The sequence below is a fragment of the Macaca mulatta genome, chromosome 12, assembly GCF_049350105.2.
Source record: "Macaca mulatta isolate MMU2019108-1 chromosome 12, T2T-MMU8v2.0, whole genome shotgun sequence".
In the NCBI taxonomy this organism is placed as follows: Eukaryota; Metazoa; Chordata; class Mammalia; order Primates; family Cercopithecidae; genus Macaca; species Macaca mulatta.
Genome location: NC_133417.1, coordinates 59,314,763 through 59,331,402, shown reverse-complemented (window position 1 = coordinate 59,331,402; position 16,640 = coordinate 59,314,763). Strand labels below are relative to the sequence as shown.

The following is a 16,640-nucleotide window of genomic DNA, read 5'->3' as shown; positions in this document are numbered from 1 at the left end:
GGTTGTGAGCAGATACAATCATCATTTCTTAAGTGGTAAAACCATGTGTGGGGGAGACAGTATTTTGAGGTTTACTGAACCAATTCAGAATATGTTCCTAACCTCCCACCAAATTTTTTAAAAGGTAAAAACAGTTCTGTTTTAGTGTAGTTATTTTTTCTCTCTCTGTACACTTTTTTCCCTTTTATTTATTAGACTGTTTCTAAGCACCGTGGCAAAATCAAATTTATAGATTGTGTTTACTAGAGTTTACAGAGCTCCACTGGGAAGCCTAGAAATCTCTGCTGATTTCGCTGCAGTCTTTGAAGCTCCATGTCATAGAACCTCCCCAGTCTTCACAGTAATAGATGGTCTAATTCTCTGTGCAAGCTGTGGGCCAAACCTTACTTTTAACTTGAAGATAATTAGAAGGAAAAATGAAAGTGAGTATGTTCCATTAGTTACTACTGAAGACGCTTTGCTTCCCTGAAACCCAGTTTGCCAAATAATGATTGGATGTTCCTGTAATCATGCTGTTTCTTAGTAGTTTATTTCTGCTGTAGGTCTTAGTGCTTGTATTATTTTAAAGAACTAATTTTATTTAAATAAGTAGTAAGAATTTAAATATTTCTAAAGAATCAATGTACTAGTCAGAAACTTTTTTTTTTTTTTTTGAGACAGAGTCTTGAGGCTGAAGTGCAGTGGTGTGATCCTGGCTCACTGCAGCCTCTGCCTCCCAGGTTCAAGCAATTCTCCACATCAGCCTCCCGAGTAGTTGGGATTACAGGCGTGTGCCACCACATCCAGCTAATTTTTGTATTTTTAGTAGAGACAGAGTTTCGTCATGTTGGCCAGGCTGGTCTCCAACTTCTGAACTCAAGTGATCCGCCCACCTCAGCCTCCCAAAGTGCTGGGATTACAGGTGTAAGCCACCGTGCCTGGCCCCATAACATGTCTAATGAAGATATTTTTCTCATTATTGTTCCATTTCTGTAATTTTTTGAGTGACAGTATTAGTTTACATTAACAATAAGGGGTCCAAGCAACACAACTTATAGATATATGATCTTTAGAAAAGTTATATTACGTATCTGGGTTTCAGTCTTTTTATCTATAAACAGAGAAACTAAGACAACGTCATCTGTAAAGTCCTTTAAAAATCTCTAATTGTGTTTATTCCATTGACTGCACTTAGAAGATAAATTTAGTAATAATTCTTATGAAATCAAGAAAATACATACTTTTTAAGACAATGATATCTCTTTAAAAGTCAAAATCGTATACCTTCAGGTGGCGATTGGACACAAAAAATAAAAATTAAAACTATTTTTAGCTTAATGAAGCAACTTATGTAATATAGCAGCATTTTAATAAAATATCATATTTCATTTCCATAAGGCAGGATATTTTATCCAGAAAATAATATATAGTCCACAGTTTAATGTGAAGAATATTATGAAGAAAATTATAACTTGAAGACAAAGTTATTGGAAATCCTGTCTAAATATATTAGCCTTTATTTTAAATTTTAAAATACAAAAAAAGTATGATACAGTAACACTTAGCAACTTTAACACACATTTTTCAGTTCATTAATTCAAGAAATATTTAAAGAATATATATGCCAGAAATACCAAATGAACAAAACTGACAAAGCCCCTGCCTTCATGGGACTTACCTTCTAGGGCATGTGATGGGCATGTTTGGGGCTGGGGAGGGGGAAGTGCAGACAGAAATAAAGAAGCAAACTTTTAGATTGTCAGGTACAGGGGATAGGGAGGGCAGATGGGAGAAGGGTTTGTCTTACTGATAAGATAATATTTGAACTGAGACCACTAAGGGGTGCTCTCTGGGGCAGAGGGAACAAAACACTAAAGCGGGAACTTTCTTGGGAGCCATAGTGGGGTAAGTAAGAGGCAGAATAATAAGAGATAAGAGATGGCGTTAGAAAAAGGTGGAATTGTATCTGTGTGTGTGTGCATGTGTATGTATGTGTGGTGAGTGGTGTGGATGTGTAGAGGGGTAACACTCAGGAAGGACCTTGAAGGCCACTGGAGGGAGAAGTCATTGGAAGATTGTGAGCAGGGAAGTGACACAATCAAATTCATGGTTAACAGAATCACTATGGCTGGTGTATTGAGAAAAGATTGTTCAAGACAAGGACTAGGAAATTAGGGAACTAAATAATAAGCATATTGTGATTAAAAAGGTTAGAGGTAGTGACACCTAGTGGATGTGGCGGCAAGTACTTCTTTTCTAGTTACATTTCAAAGGTAGCATCAAGGGAATTTGCTGTTGGATTAGATGAAAGTTGAAACAGAAATAGAGGAGTCAAAAGCAACTTTCAGTTTTTGACCTGAGCATCTGGAAGGTTGAAGTTGCATTAACTGAGATGGAGAAGACCACAGAAGAGATTGGTTTGAAATATGTCAGTCTAGCTCCATAAATAAGGGATCTATAAGACAAGTGCATTATGAATCCAATCATGGTTTTAACTTTTTGTACTGAAGACAATAAACATTTTTGAAAACAAATTATATGTTAGTCATTGCTTTCTAGTGTTGGGTGTTTTATATTTTATGCCACTTTTTGTTAGATACTGTAATGGCATGCGTTCAAGCCATCTGAAGATTCTTGAAAAATTCTTTTCTAGCATGAAACTCATGTAGTTTTAGTTTCTCACCATGACCATAATGAACTTTCACATATTTAAAATGCTGCTAAAATGTTTCAAGTTCAGCTTTGATGGGGTAGCTCTATTTATAAAAATTTGCCATTGACCATTTTCTATGTAACATGCATTTTGACTGACAAATCAATAAGTGGAACATATGGTATACATGAGTCCTTGAGAGTTGAAGCTTTTTCAACTTAAGTAATAATGCTGTGCAGGGTCTTTTTACCTTAGTCAGGAGAAAAGGAAATGAGGGGAGAAGAGGAGTGTAAAAATGAAAGATGGGAATTTTACATGAGGCCTCAATGGACTTGAGAGGCTGCTAATAATTTAAGGCAATGGTTCACTGCCTCTTGTGAGTCATAGCCTTCTTTCCAAGTTTGCTGTAAGCGACATACTCCCACCTCAGAAAAACATGCCCGGATACTCAACATTTTGCTTACAATTTTAGGAAAGTCACGGATTCCCGGAGAGCTCATGGTGAGGGGTGTCTATATTTAAAGAGCAAACCTGAAATGCTCCAGGTTGCAGATTCTTCCCTACAGTTGTACCAATAAAAAGTCAAAAGAGGAAGGAATACCAGTTGCAAAAATCATTTAAGATTTTACTGACAATCAGAAAGTGCCCTCATTTTCATTATAAAGCAGTGTATGTGCAAGTCAGAGACAGAGAGAGTTTGTATGCAGTCAGAATGATTAATCCTTTCTATAAGAGCTTTTTAAGTAAAGATGAGGACCACAGAGGTGGAATCTTCTGCTCCAGAAAACACTTCTTCCATTTTTCCTCTCGAATTTCTCTTAGCTGCTGAGTGCATTTATAATGAATAACATACATATATAGGGTAACTCTATGAGCATTTTAAATGCTGTCAAATACAAAAACTTATTAGCAAAATTCTGATTTTTTTTTTCCTTTTCATGGCCTCTGTTAATGTATTTTGAGCATAAAGGGTTTTAAGATGAGAAAAGAAAATGTGAATCTAGCCTAATTATAACTATGTTCCTCGGGCCATAATATATGGCAAACAATATATAGCAGTTTAATTACAATAAAAGCTTAATGAATGTGTGTTGAGTTTATTCCCCTGGTGATAAAATTTTTAGATATTGGAGCATAGCACTGAAAGGTATGCTTTAACATAGAAAATGAAAATGACAGTGGTGACCTAACTAAAATCTTTAAGTGCAATAGAGTTAAAAATTAAGTCTAAAATTCTCCCTTTCACCTACAATTCTGTACAGCATCAGTGGCATGCCACTGTCTATAGAGTGAAGAGAAAAGGGATGGTAGAGTTTGTGGAGACCAAGATTTTGGTTAAGAATTGAGTTTCCAACATAAACTCTGGAAGCAAGATTGTTTAGCTTCAGCCTGTGTTAGGAATAATTGCAACCCACTTTGAGTTCTCTCACAATGATTGAAGCACTGCGGATTAGACTCGTCTTGTTCCCCTCAATGCTTCACGGATTTCTTTTTTTTATGTCCTTTAAATTGAATTTAAAAATTTTCCTTCTCTTTTTTGGATTCACATTGGTTTAAATGTGATGCTTCTGTAAAGGCTCTATGAATTCAATATCCAATGTAATGTTTTTCTTTGTCCAAAACTTGGAATATTTTGTAGGATGAATTCACCATTCAGAAATAATTTAATATGTGGCCCTGTTGTAGACATAGAATTCAAACATGTTTCCATGAAGGATCGGTAAAATGGGTGAGTTTATAAAGCAACTGATAATATTTCATAATGAAGATGATTTTATAAGGCATTTACATTATCTCTTTCAATCACCATGACAACCAAAAATAAAATAACCTCCAATTAACCCTATGACATGAGTGCAATAAAGATTTTTCTTAAAGCAAACTGTTTGTTTTACAAGTTGTTCTGTTGTTTAATAATAATTTGCTATTATTTATATTTTTATGTGCTTTTATCAGATACAAATTTTAGTAGGGAAATAAGCAAACATTTCTAGAAACGATTTAGAAACAATTGTGTTTTAGAATACTAAAAGGATTTTTAAAACTTTCAATTCAGCAAAGTCAATATTTTCCCCCAATTGAAATAATGGAAAAACAAAAGCGTAGACACTTTCATGGCTTGGAGGACATGGTCTTCATGTGCCCAAGGTCATGTTCCTTAGGAGCCACTGTTGGGATCTGCTTCCACTACAGTCCTGCATTGTAGGCACCATTTTGTCTTCTTCAGAAGGTTCATCGAGACATTGGTTACTGTTAACATGTCGCAACGTGAGTCTCTGTAAAAGATAACCAATAATCAGTGCAGCTTATTTCATCTTTAGCTTCACTAGCACATCAGATGAAATCTGTTCTCTAAAAAATCCTTTATGATTTTTTTAGTATAATACACTGTGATAGGTTTGTAAAAGGAACTGTGCACAGGTGTCCCTGGATTAATTATTATACAACTTTGACTGTTATGAAGTCATCATTGTCTAATATACCTTTATTTGCAGATGGTTAAAGCAACTGGCTGACATTTATCAAGCGTTGCCAAGAATTCAGGCTCCTTTGCAAAAAGCCCATTTGTGAGCTCTGAGTTCAGTTGAGGACTGCAAATATTAACAAGCTTTTGTAAAAGCTTAGTTTTCTTAGGCATGTGTTATTCAGTAACCATTTGGTAAACATGCAAATAGATGGCACAGCTGTGACCCAAATGAACAAAACTGCTAGAGATGTTCCCATTTCAAAATACTAAACAAGCTATAGTATCTGTGACTGTAAGACATTCATTGTAGAAAGTGATTATCGGAGCAAAAATTAATCTGTCTTACTTGATAAAATCTTTACAATAGTTTGGTCTGTATTTTTAAGAATCTTAAAAATATAACAAATAAAAACGGGCATGATGATCATATATTTTTAAACATATTTATATTTTGGTTTATTCATAAATTCCAATAATTGTATGTTAACCAGTCATTATATATCTTCTCTTTGGCATCTTTACGTACATTGGAAATCACATTTTTGGACTTTTCAGATATACATTTTAAATCAACATGATTTATACATACTAATTATATATATTTCTGCTATTTCATGGGCAATACCTAGGACCATATTATATGGAAACCTCTCCAACCAGAAGCGAAGTATTTGAATGTATGAGAGATAATTTGCAAATATATCTTGAAAATAGCACTCTACTTTTTTTTTTTTTTGCAAATTACCAAAATTAAAGGTAAACAAAATGTTTTTTTTTTTTGCCTCTTGATACTACATTGAAAATGGGATGAAAGTAAACATAAGAGGTGGGCAATAAAAATGGTAGAGAAATAGCAGCCAGACGATTGTAATTTGTTTAGATTAGGACTGAAAACATCGTGGCCTGCACTGTTGTAAGAAACGATGGAAGGGAGAATAGGTTTGTGGTAGAGGAGGCCTAAGAAACAGCAAGCAGGAAATTAAAAGAGCAAGGCAATTAGATGCAAAGGAGATTTCAAGATTGAGACCTTTGTTGTTGCTCTTTCAAAACATGGAATCAAGTTATTTACACTAAAAAACAAAGAAAGGAATAAATGGCCAAAGATAGGCAAGAAGATGGCTGATTTACACTTATGATGCCAGAAATTCAACCAGTAGCCAGCTTGAAAAAATAAAGATACATAACGAAAACAATATATATTTTTTCTAAACAGTTCTAGTTAAAAATCAACAAAATGGCTTAATTTTTGTTACGTATCTGTGGTCCTTTGTGTATAAATTCTCTTTCAAAAATATAACTTACCATTGCATACTTCTATTAGATCCCTTTTTTAAAAAAGTACGATTTTTCAAATATCACATATGTTATTGCCCATTAAGCTACCCCAGAAAGCACTGCCAGTGTCTTATTGCAGTCGATCACATATCATTGTAGTTGAATGCTTTGATCAATTATCAGTTACCTTAGTTCAAAATATAGCACAGACTTGAGATTTTTCTTTAAGGATCATGTGAATAGATGTTGTCAACTGCACAAATAATAATTTTAAAAACAATAGTTTTTATTATTCTTTCTAAACAATACATGATTTATTTGAAGGAATTCACTAGTAGTGAAAACCCACTGCTGCAGAGACAAAGAAACAACTAAACACTTCTTTATAGTGCAGTGCAGTAGAAAACCAGACCTTTTAGGCTCAGGTAAATTCCTGTCCCTTATTTACTAGCTGTGAACACTCAGGCATGCTTTGAATTATTCTGAGGAATCATGTTCTTTGTCAGAAAATACTTAGAGTTAAACATGCTTACAAATATCCTTTTTCCCTTTTTTTAAAAAAATTTGACCTTCAGTCAACTAACTGGAATCCCCTGGCAACCTCAAAAGGGTAAAAATGTTAACTACGTTTCTAGCCTACATTGTTTATGGTAAAAATGAACTCTGATTGATAAACTGCATCTGCAACTGATAAATTGCATATATATACTAACAGAAAAGCAAACTGGGCTTTTCTAAGTGCAGACTTCTAATTCTTTATGTTTTATTCGGTTTCTGGAAGCTAGGCCTATGGAGTTGTTACAAGGAGAGATCATCTTCTGTGAGGCCAGTAAGCCAGGATGGTTTTGACATCTGCCTGATGTGGATCTCATCTCCTTGCAACAGACTGTCACCTGTGGAGAAGGCTATAAGAACTGCTAAGGGAACTGCCGCAATTTCTCCTATGGAGAGAAGCACTCTGTGGTCTCTGCTCTAGCACTCTATAGTAGACTTGTGAGAATAAAAAGTTAGTCAAACCTAAACCTCCTCTTTTGGCACTGCATATATCAGGTTTGATTGCTTTGAAAGCAACTAAGATAATACACAAAAATTGCTTTGTATACAAGTTTTCTTTGTGCAAAAGACGTAGACTTTTCCAGCTTTACCAACTCTTACATTTGGAATGTCTTTGACTGGAATATAGTTCTAATTAAAATAGTACCCCATGTGTTGTCCCCTCTCCATAATTTCATTCCCAGCCTTGTTACAAGACTTCTGAGCTCAATTGTTTCCTCCACTAACAATATTTAAGTGGTTCATCTGAACCAGAAAAATGCCCCAATCTTCCTGTGTTCTCATTGTAAGGTAAGGGACAAAGTAAAATCCTTTATTTTTTGGATAATAAACCCCTTAAAACTAAAAGGTAGGACATGTTCTTATTTGCACTCTTTAGAGGAATTCCCTATCAGTTGACCTGAATAATGATTCATTTTATTGCTTACTGAAAAGATAGTCACAAATCATACAAGTGAGAGATAAAAGATACAACTTAAAAAAAGTATTATTTCACTTAGGCAACCATAAAGAAATGCTTAGAAATAATTTTCTTTATAAAGGTATTGAAAAATCACATCTTAGTCTTTAATAATGCGCTTGCTTAGTGTTTTAATTAAAATAATAAGATACTTTAGAAAGGATATGCCATATTTGCATTTAACCAAAGTATCTGAATAAAAAGAAACAAAAATAAATGATTTTGTTGTTTTAGAAACAATCTTTTTTTGACCCTGTTAGTTTTTTAATTGATATTTTTCAGATCTGATGATGCAGAACCTGTTGTCATATAAACACGGCTATAGTTCGCCTCAAAGAGAGTTAATATGTCATAATACAGTTCATCAAAGATATTTATGCATATATATGTTTAAAATAAAGAAAAAATCAAAAACATACCTACTCATTAAGGATAGACTAAACACAACTTAATATATGCAGTCCCCAAATTAATGAGTAACTAAGAAGTAAAAGACAGAGAGTTAACTCCATGGAGAAAAGGTACATAAAAATTTTTCTTAACCACATTTTAAAGGAGTTTCCAGATTTCAATAACTGAACATAACAAAAATACTAAAATTAATAAAATCTGCAACACAAACCTCCAAAAATCATTAGAGAATGTAATCAGTAGAATTCCCAAAAATATTTCTAAAAATTTCCATTCTTGTATAGTTTCTTAGTAGCCATTTTTGCAAAGTGCTATCATTACAGGTTTCCACTGTAGGATGCTGGGAGCCATCAGCTACTTTGTTCACTGAGAGACAAGACTGGGTGATTATATGAAGAAGAGTGTGGGTCTGTTTGACAAAGAAAATAATGAATAATGACGAAATCAAGTACAAAGACAGTAATAAATCAATCATCCTAGGCAACATGCAATTTCTACTGGATAAAGATGGAAGGCACATGTCACAATAATTGCATCCATGGAGCTGTGAGCCACATTTTTTTAGATGGCTTTAATATCAACCCTATAAGGAAGGCGTAAATGAAGATAAGACTGAGACTATGGAGAAGGGCTTAAGATTAAATGATGAAATATTTTTGGCAAAAGGTTATTTTTAGATATAAAAGATTATATTCTCAGCCTTCATCCTAGTAATACAATGCTTTTTAGTACCAGATGAGTTATTTGCGAGTAGATATTCAAAATAGTTGATTAGTCCAACTATGGCCCTTGGCCTCCTCATTCTTACACTCTAAAATTAAATAATATCAGGGACAAATTTGGAGGATAATTTAGCTTTAAGGCTTTACTTTGAACAGTATGGTACTCAAATTGCTCCCACTTGTGTTTTTACAGGGCTAACCTGGTTGTGTTCCACATGTACATTGCCACCTTCGTTAGATGTCAATTAGAAAGGCAGGTAATGAAGGGAGGAAAAAGAAAAAGATCAACTCTTAATCTAATTCTCCAAACAGTTTCAATTAATTAATTTATCTGTCCGTTTCTTGCTCTCCATCTATTTCCTCTAAAGGAACATAAGCTCCAGGAAAGTCACAGACTATGGCCACCTACATCTTGAAGCTCAGTGCCTGCCCATGGGATACACTAAGTAAGTCTGGTGATTCAAATGCTTAGTACAAGACCAGTGCAGACAATAAATTCTGTTAAAATTAAGCTACTTCTCTCAGTCAGCTTAATGTACACAAATTATTGGATTATTGTTTTCAAGGATTTATCTTCTATAGTAAAATAGTATATAATTTGTAAAGAAAGAAAAAATAACATTTTATTCATAGTATTGTTAACTACATAGTTAACATAGTATGTTAACTATGTAGTTGATATTAAAACTGTAACTATAAATAATATTGTTAACTATATAGCTTGATTTTTTTTAAGAAGACTAGTTTATATTTTTGTTTCTTTTTTTAACCAAACATGAATTTTTCCATCATACTGTTTAAAACTGCTAGGCTAGATCATCCTCACTTCTTCTTGAAGTGAACTTTTCTTGGAAAATGCCATTTTAACATCAAAGATATTAGTGTAAATGATGTTAATTTCATTTGTAATATAAAAATTAATTTTTATGACATAAAACAAAACAAAAATGATTTTGCTTACCCTCTGGAAACATAACCCCAGGGCATAAATACAACATAGAATTTTCATTTAAAAACATACCTCCCAAAAGTGTTTATCAAATGAATGGCCATGAAAAAATAGTCAAAGAACTTTAATTCCAGGTACTTATAAAAAGCCATAGCCCAGAAGAAAACTTACAAATCTTGTCCTTCTTGAGACAAAAATTATTTTTCATTTAAAAACACACAAAATTATTTAGTGTCTTCATTTGCTTGAAAACAAAGCATAGTTCATTTATTTCTGAGTATACTGTTTGAAATGATAACAATTATTAATATTGTGTGTATCTTCTAATAATTTTATGAATTTATACAATTGAGGTCATATAATCAAATATTCCTTTATTCATGTTGTGAGCATTTTTTTCTATCATTAAAATAATCTAAAATAATCTAAAAACATACTATTAAGAAACAAACTATTTCTCTGAAATGAATTTGCCAAAATCCATTTAACTTTTATTTGCAGGGAATATCTTTCCAATTTGGAGCTATTGCAAATAACAAAAATATATTGTATTTCAGAGATATTTGATCAATATGTTGATGTTCAGAGATATTTGCCATTATTTGTAATACATACAGATATAACTAAGGGTTGATATGTATGTATAATAAATAATGGCAAATATCTCTGAACATCAATGTCTATATCTGTCATTATTTCTTTGGAAATGATTCTTAGAAGTGAAATTGCAAGGTCAAATACATGAACACTTTAACACATATTAGCAAAGTTCTTTAAAATATATCTATAACAGTAATTTGTAATAACAGCAGCAGCAGCTAACACTTCTTGTGCTTGCTATATGTCGGGATACTATATGGGTATCACTGCATCTTCACCAATATTACAAGTTGCTGCTAAAAACATTTCTTGCTGTATTGATAGGATAAACAAGAAACAAATACAATAACACATAAAATGATTTTTATGTATATATGTTTTTTAAAAACTTTTTTTCCATTTTCTTTGGCTATGTTTCTACTATGCTGTTTATTCAAGTCCTTGCACATTTCTATATGTGGCATACTATTTTCCCTTCAAAAAGTACAGTAACTAAGGGTTGATATGCTCTTTATTAGGCATATCAAGCCTTAGTTATATCTGTTTTTGTTGCACATGGCTAATTAGTCTACTTTTGTTTTCTTTTAGAGAAATGGTCTCACTATATTGCCCAGGCTGGCCTCAAACTCCTGGACTCCAGCAATCCTCCCATCTCAGCTTGCCAAGTAGCTGGTACTACAGGCCCATGCCACCGCATCCAGCTATATTAACTCAATTTTGAAGACAATGTGACATCCAGGCTGACATGCAACTTACTGCCAAATATATTTTCCTATAGCATATTTAAAATATTGACTAGAAAATAGGATCTAAACCCTAAGCTAGTATTGAGTTTTGTTTATAATATGGCATTACTTTATTGTTCTCCTCTAGAGTGTAAAGCCTTGGTATTTCCTGCGATGTACAATATTTCAATCATAACATAAAAATACATAAGAAAAACATTAATGATTCCTGCCTTTATATATATTTGCTTGTTTGACTAACATAAAATGTGGCATGGAGCATCTAAATTTACCCTTCCAAATATATAATTCCTACTTAAAGCCAACTGGAATCAGGCTAAACAATTTTGTAAAATTAGGCCATACCTTGGCATTAAAAGTACTAATGTAAAAAATAGTATTTTAATGAACTGACTGCATAGTTAATTTAAGAGCCAATCGCACAGGTCTCAGTTTAAAAGTTGGTATACTAAAAGATTAAAATAAAACCCACTCAATTATGTTATTACATATAATAATATACAAAATAAGTATAAATTTGGACTACTATAGATATTTAATTTAATAGCAAAGATAATAGGATTTCTTCTGTTAAGCATAGAATAACAATTAAAAATTAATATAACAAAGTTATTACTCAAAACATTAATTATGATCTCCAGACAAGGTAATCTATGCATTCAGTCAAATAGAAATATTATAAAATAGGAAGTGTAATCATTTAACACATAGGAACTACAAATGTGACACTAATCTATTGAAATTCCTACTCACTACTTCTAATAAGAAATCACAGCTATGGGTCAATAGGAATATGGAAAGGTGATACCTGTGTAATGCACACAGCCTTCAAAAGGTAAATTAAGCCATTGTTTTTCTTAGGAATGCTACACAGGGGAATGGTTGGGATGCACTTAAAGATCACTTACCTTGAAATTATAATCCCATTTACCTGCTCTCTAATAAAGGTAAATAAAAGATGGTAGTGTAATTCAAGTCTAAATATTAATCTAACACATTTTACCTATGGAAAAGCATTCCTTATATTGTGACTCTGGAAATTATTTGATACAGATGTACATAGAATTCACAACAAGTATTTTCTAAGTCCACTTGCTCAGTCCCATGAAAAATAAGAGTTATTTTTAGCATCATATTTTTCTCCCTTTTTTTCTTTGTTGCATAGTGTTTGTTGAACGTAAGTGTTCTGATCTAAAATTAGATTCTCACACTGTATGTAGCTGCCTAGTTATTCAAAAAGAAATGTAATTATATGCATATATCATAGGAAAATATTCTAAATTGATTGGAACACAATTGTAATGTTCAAACAGAATATAAGAACACCTGAATAAAACAGAATGAATGGATGACAGAACTTTATAAAAATAATTCTTAAAATGTTTCAGTGAGATGAATTTTTTTCTTTTCATTTAATGCTGGCAATAGACATTTCATGGCATAGAAGGGTTTGTGAAATTTATTCAAGCTTCTAGACCACATAGGTATCCTACAATTTTGCTAATGATGCCCAGGATGCCCTCAATTCAAACAGGTTAGGCCATATATAAGATGACAATGAACTAAATTCATGGTTATTTACGAACTATTTAGTTAGGGGTGTGAGAAACTACATTTGAAATCAAAGTTGACCAAAGAAGTGCATTTATTACTAACATGTGTTTAGTTTCATTCAATTACAAGGATAAGCAATTACGAGTATGTATAGCTGAAGCTTGTAAGCAATTAGAGCAAAATGACAAAGTAGTTTTATGACTGCTTATTTAGCTAAATAGACCATATTTATTGTAGAACATCTTTCTCACTATTAAAAAAATGAGAAATTTTATGTCGATAAAATTTGGTATAACAAATAACTGATAGCATTTAGGTATTCCATTTGAAATACTGTATATTAAGCTTATTATATCATAACCATTGAAAGAACCGAATTATTTCTAGTTTTTTGATAACATTGAGAGGCAACGTAGTGTAGTAGAAAAATTGCTGGATTTACTGTAAGAATCTGGCTGTGCAAACTTAAATGAGGCATTTACCCTATGCTTCATTTTACTAATGTGAAAAATAGAATATCTGTCTTATAAGACTATTGTAAGAATTGCACGAGAAAACAGATAAATATGTGATGAACTTTATTCCTTCTCTTTTCCCCCACTCACCTAAGAAGTAAACAAAACCAAAGTAGCTGGATAGATTCCAGGTTTTGACGCTTTATGACACTGTTTCCATTTTTCTCTGGATATTCCAACAATCCTGCTCCTATTTATGACTTTCTTTTCTAAGATTGAAAGGACTATGGGAGATAAGGTGATGGAATATTTCTGCTGTTCACATGGTGAGATTCACAATTATACTGATAGCTAGCTTGCTTGGAATACTTTATTAGGACCTGAATTCTAGATCTGCTGCTAGCGGCGTAATCTTTGTGCTTTAGTTTCCTCCTGATAAAGGCTTAAAGGAGAGAACTTTAAGGTACGTTTCAGTTCTGTAATTCTGTGAACTCCGACAATTTTTATTCTGCCTTGAACCTGCACCACCTCAGAGATTTTTCAAAGAAAACTTTTGTCCTTGCTAGCAAAAGATAAAGAATTGAGTTAAAGTAGTAAGCAGCACGCATTTTCTTTCCACAGGTTGGAATATGAGAAGAATAGAACCACTGAGCAATTATTCCTCCTTCTCATCTCAACACTTCTTATCCTTTTGCTCCCTTTCCCTCTCTTTGCTCCCCTCTGGAGGCCCTGCCATTTTCCAAATTGTATCCATGCCTTTTCCTAAATGTGTAATATTCTTTAATCAGTGTATAAAAAGACTATGGAAGATACATAGATATTTGACCCTGTCCTTTTCAAATGTAAATGTATATATGAATGATTGGAGATTTTGTTAAAATACAGATTTGGATTCAGTATGTTTAGCATGCGTTCGGATCCTGCATTTCTGTTTTTGTTTTTTTTTTTTGTTTTTGTTTTTTGAGACGGAGTCTCGCTCTGTCCCCCAGGCTGGAGCGTAGTGGCCGGATCTGAGCTCACTGCAAGCTCCGCCTCCTGGGTTTACGCCATTCTCCTGCCTCAGCCTCCCGAGTAGCTGGGACTACAGGCGCCCGCCACCGCGCCCGGCTAATTTTTTGTATTTTTAGTAGAGACGGGGTTTCACCGTGGTCTCGATCTCCTGACCTTGTGATCCTCCCGCCTCGGCCTCCCAAAGTGCTGGGATTACAGGCGTGAGCGGATCCTGCATTTCTAACAAGTTCCCAGGTGATGCTACTACTCCTGGAATCACCCTGTGGGTAGCAAGGGGTGGAACCCTTCTGTGACCTAAATGTAAAACTTAAAAGCATAGTAATAAATGTTATATTTCAATTTTGTTAAAAAAAATCCTTTTTAACACCTTCTCAAAAATAAAATCACCTTTCAAAGCTGAAATTTCCAGAAAGGCAATGTATTATTCCTACAATTGCTCTATTCTCATGTCATTTATTAGATTATGATCCATTCATTTTTTAATTTAGCAAAGTGGTGTCATTAGACAATGTAAATATCACTAGTTAATTTTGAAAACATAAACGTATATGAGAATTTAATTAAGCTATATAATTCAGATGATCAAATTATTTAAAATAAAAATTTCTCAATATTTATGGCATTTTATAAGCTTTTCTGTGTGTGTGTTCCAAAGTCAAAGTAAACATGACACAAAATGTTATAGTGCTCTGAAATACTACAACAGATAACTACTAGTCATCCAAAAGAGTAAATTTATAGAAATCATTTATTTATCTTAGGTGAAGCTACCTATTTTTTTCACTTTTTACTTAAAATTCCTTAGTATTCAATAGCATTGCTACTAGCTGACAGAAAATGTAAACAAAAATATACACGTAATTGCTAACAGTAGTTATTTGAGAAATGAAAGAATTTGAGTTATGATATTGCTCACTCAAGAGTTATGGAAAAGTTTAAAGATTACAAGTGGTATTCTAAAATTCCACACTGCTTCATTTTATAAAAATGCATATGATCATTCCCCTTTCTTAATAAATATATTCTAGATTTTCTTATCTTTAGCATAAGCTCAGTAGAGTCCCAGGTTCCTGGTAGAAACTAAACAGTAACAACAACAAGAACAAGTTTTATTTAAAAATAAGTATCACTTATAGGATTTCTACTGTATCTGTACATTTTACTGCATTTTTCCTCATAGAAGAGATAGAGTACTGATGAAGGATTTACCTATATGTATTTTGTAAAGGCACTGTTTTCTGTAGGCTTAATATCAAGGATGGCACCAATAAATAATAGTTGAAGAGAAAAAAAGATTGGTGGTCAGACAAGGTGAGTAAGATATAGCGAAGGCAACAGCATCTTAATAGAACACGTTGGTACAACATAGGAAGAATTCTCAGTGTTTGTCCTCAATTATGGCTCAGAAGATGATTTTGTGTCCTACGATCCTGGTAACATTGTATAAGTTTTAGACCCCAAATTAACCCTACATAACCAGTTTCAAATCCTATAAGAATTCAGTAAGTTTTTCTAATATTCAACTTAAGAAACTACAGAATCATGCAAATATTAAAATGACATTCAAAAAGGTTTTTAAAGGTCTTGTTAAAATATCAACAATGCCAAAAAACTCTGTAGATTGTTTTTTAAAATGTTATTCTTGTAGAAAATTTTAGGCTTGCATGGAATACTGCATCTGTGAAACCCATTTACCTCTATAGTAGTATTTATCTTCTAAGCAGAATGAACTTTAGTTTTCCTTTTAAATAAATCACCTACCACTTAATAATGTGGGAAATGTAACACAGAAGACCAATTCATTTTGTTAATCATAAAAGAAAACCGAAAGAAATGAAGCTGTTTTCGAGAGTAAGTTTCTTTATGCAAAGGAAAATATTTCTTTTTTATTAGCTCCATCTGATGGTTGATCTGGTTTTTACACACTGCCTGGAGATAAATTTCCAACAGTAATTTTGTTGTTTTCTCTCCCTCTCCTCTGTCAGAAAGGTGTGCTATATTGAGAAGAGGCAACTCAGCTTTTTAGGTGACTAATTAGTTTACTGAATTCTGTGAAATACTTATAATTGTAAACAGTAAAGAAATCTTGTTAATCTTGTCAGATATTGTTCCTTCCAGTTGAGGAACATAAATGTCAGTGATTAGTGGTATAAAATTTAAAATTTGAAAATATGTACATATTGTCAATATTATCCTGTATACACATCTTCATACAAACCTCTCAGATAGGCTTAGCTTACCCCTTGCCTAATTTATGTTTGGCATGTACATGGAGATACAAGTTGTCATGCACAAAACTGATTTT

At 33.0% G+C, this 16,640-nt stretch overlaps 1 protein-coding gene across 2 annotated transcripts in view; it reads right to left on the bottom strand.

Moving 5' to 3' along the window:
- Positions 1-1,305: 1,305 nt before the first annotated feature.
- Positions 1,306-16,640, bottom strand: part of GALNT13 (polypeptide N-acetylgalactosaminyltransferase 13) — a 592,354-nt gene continuing 577,019 nt past the window's right edge. For both annotated transcript variants that reach the window (XM_028830721.2, XM_077956554.1), the window contains exon 13: positions 1,306-4,908. In XM_028830721.2, the coding sequence (XP_028686554.1) occupies positions 4,768-4,908 (141 nt within the window). In that variant the 3' untranslated portion in view covers positions 1,306-4,767. The remainder of the gene's footprint in view (positions 4,909-16,640) is intronic.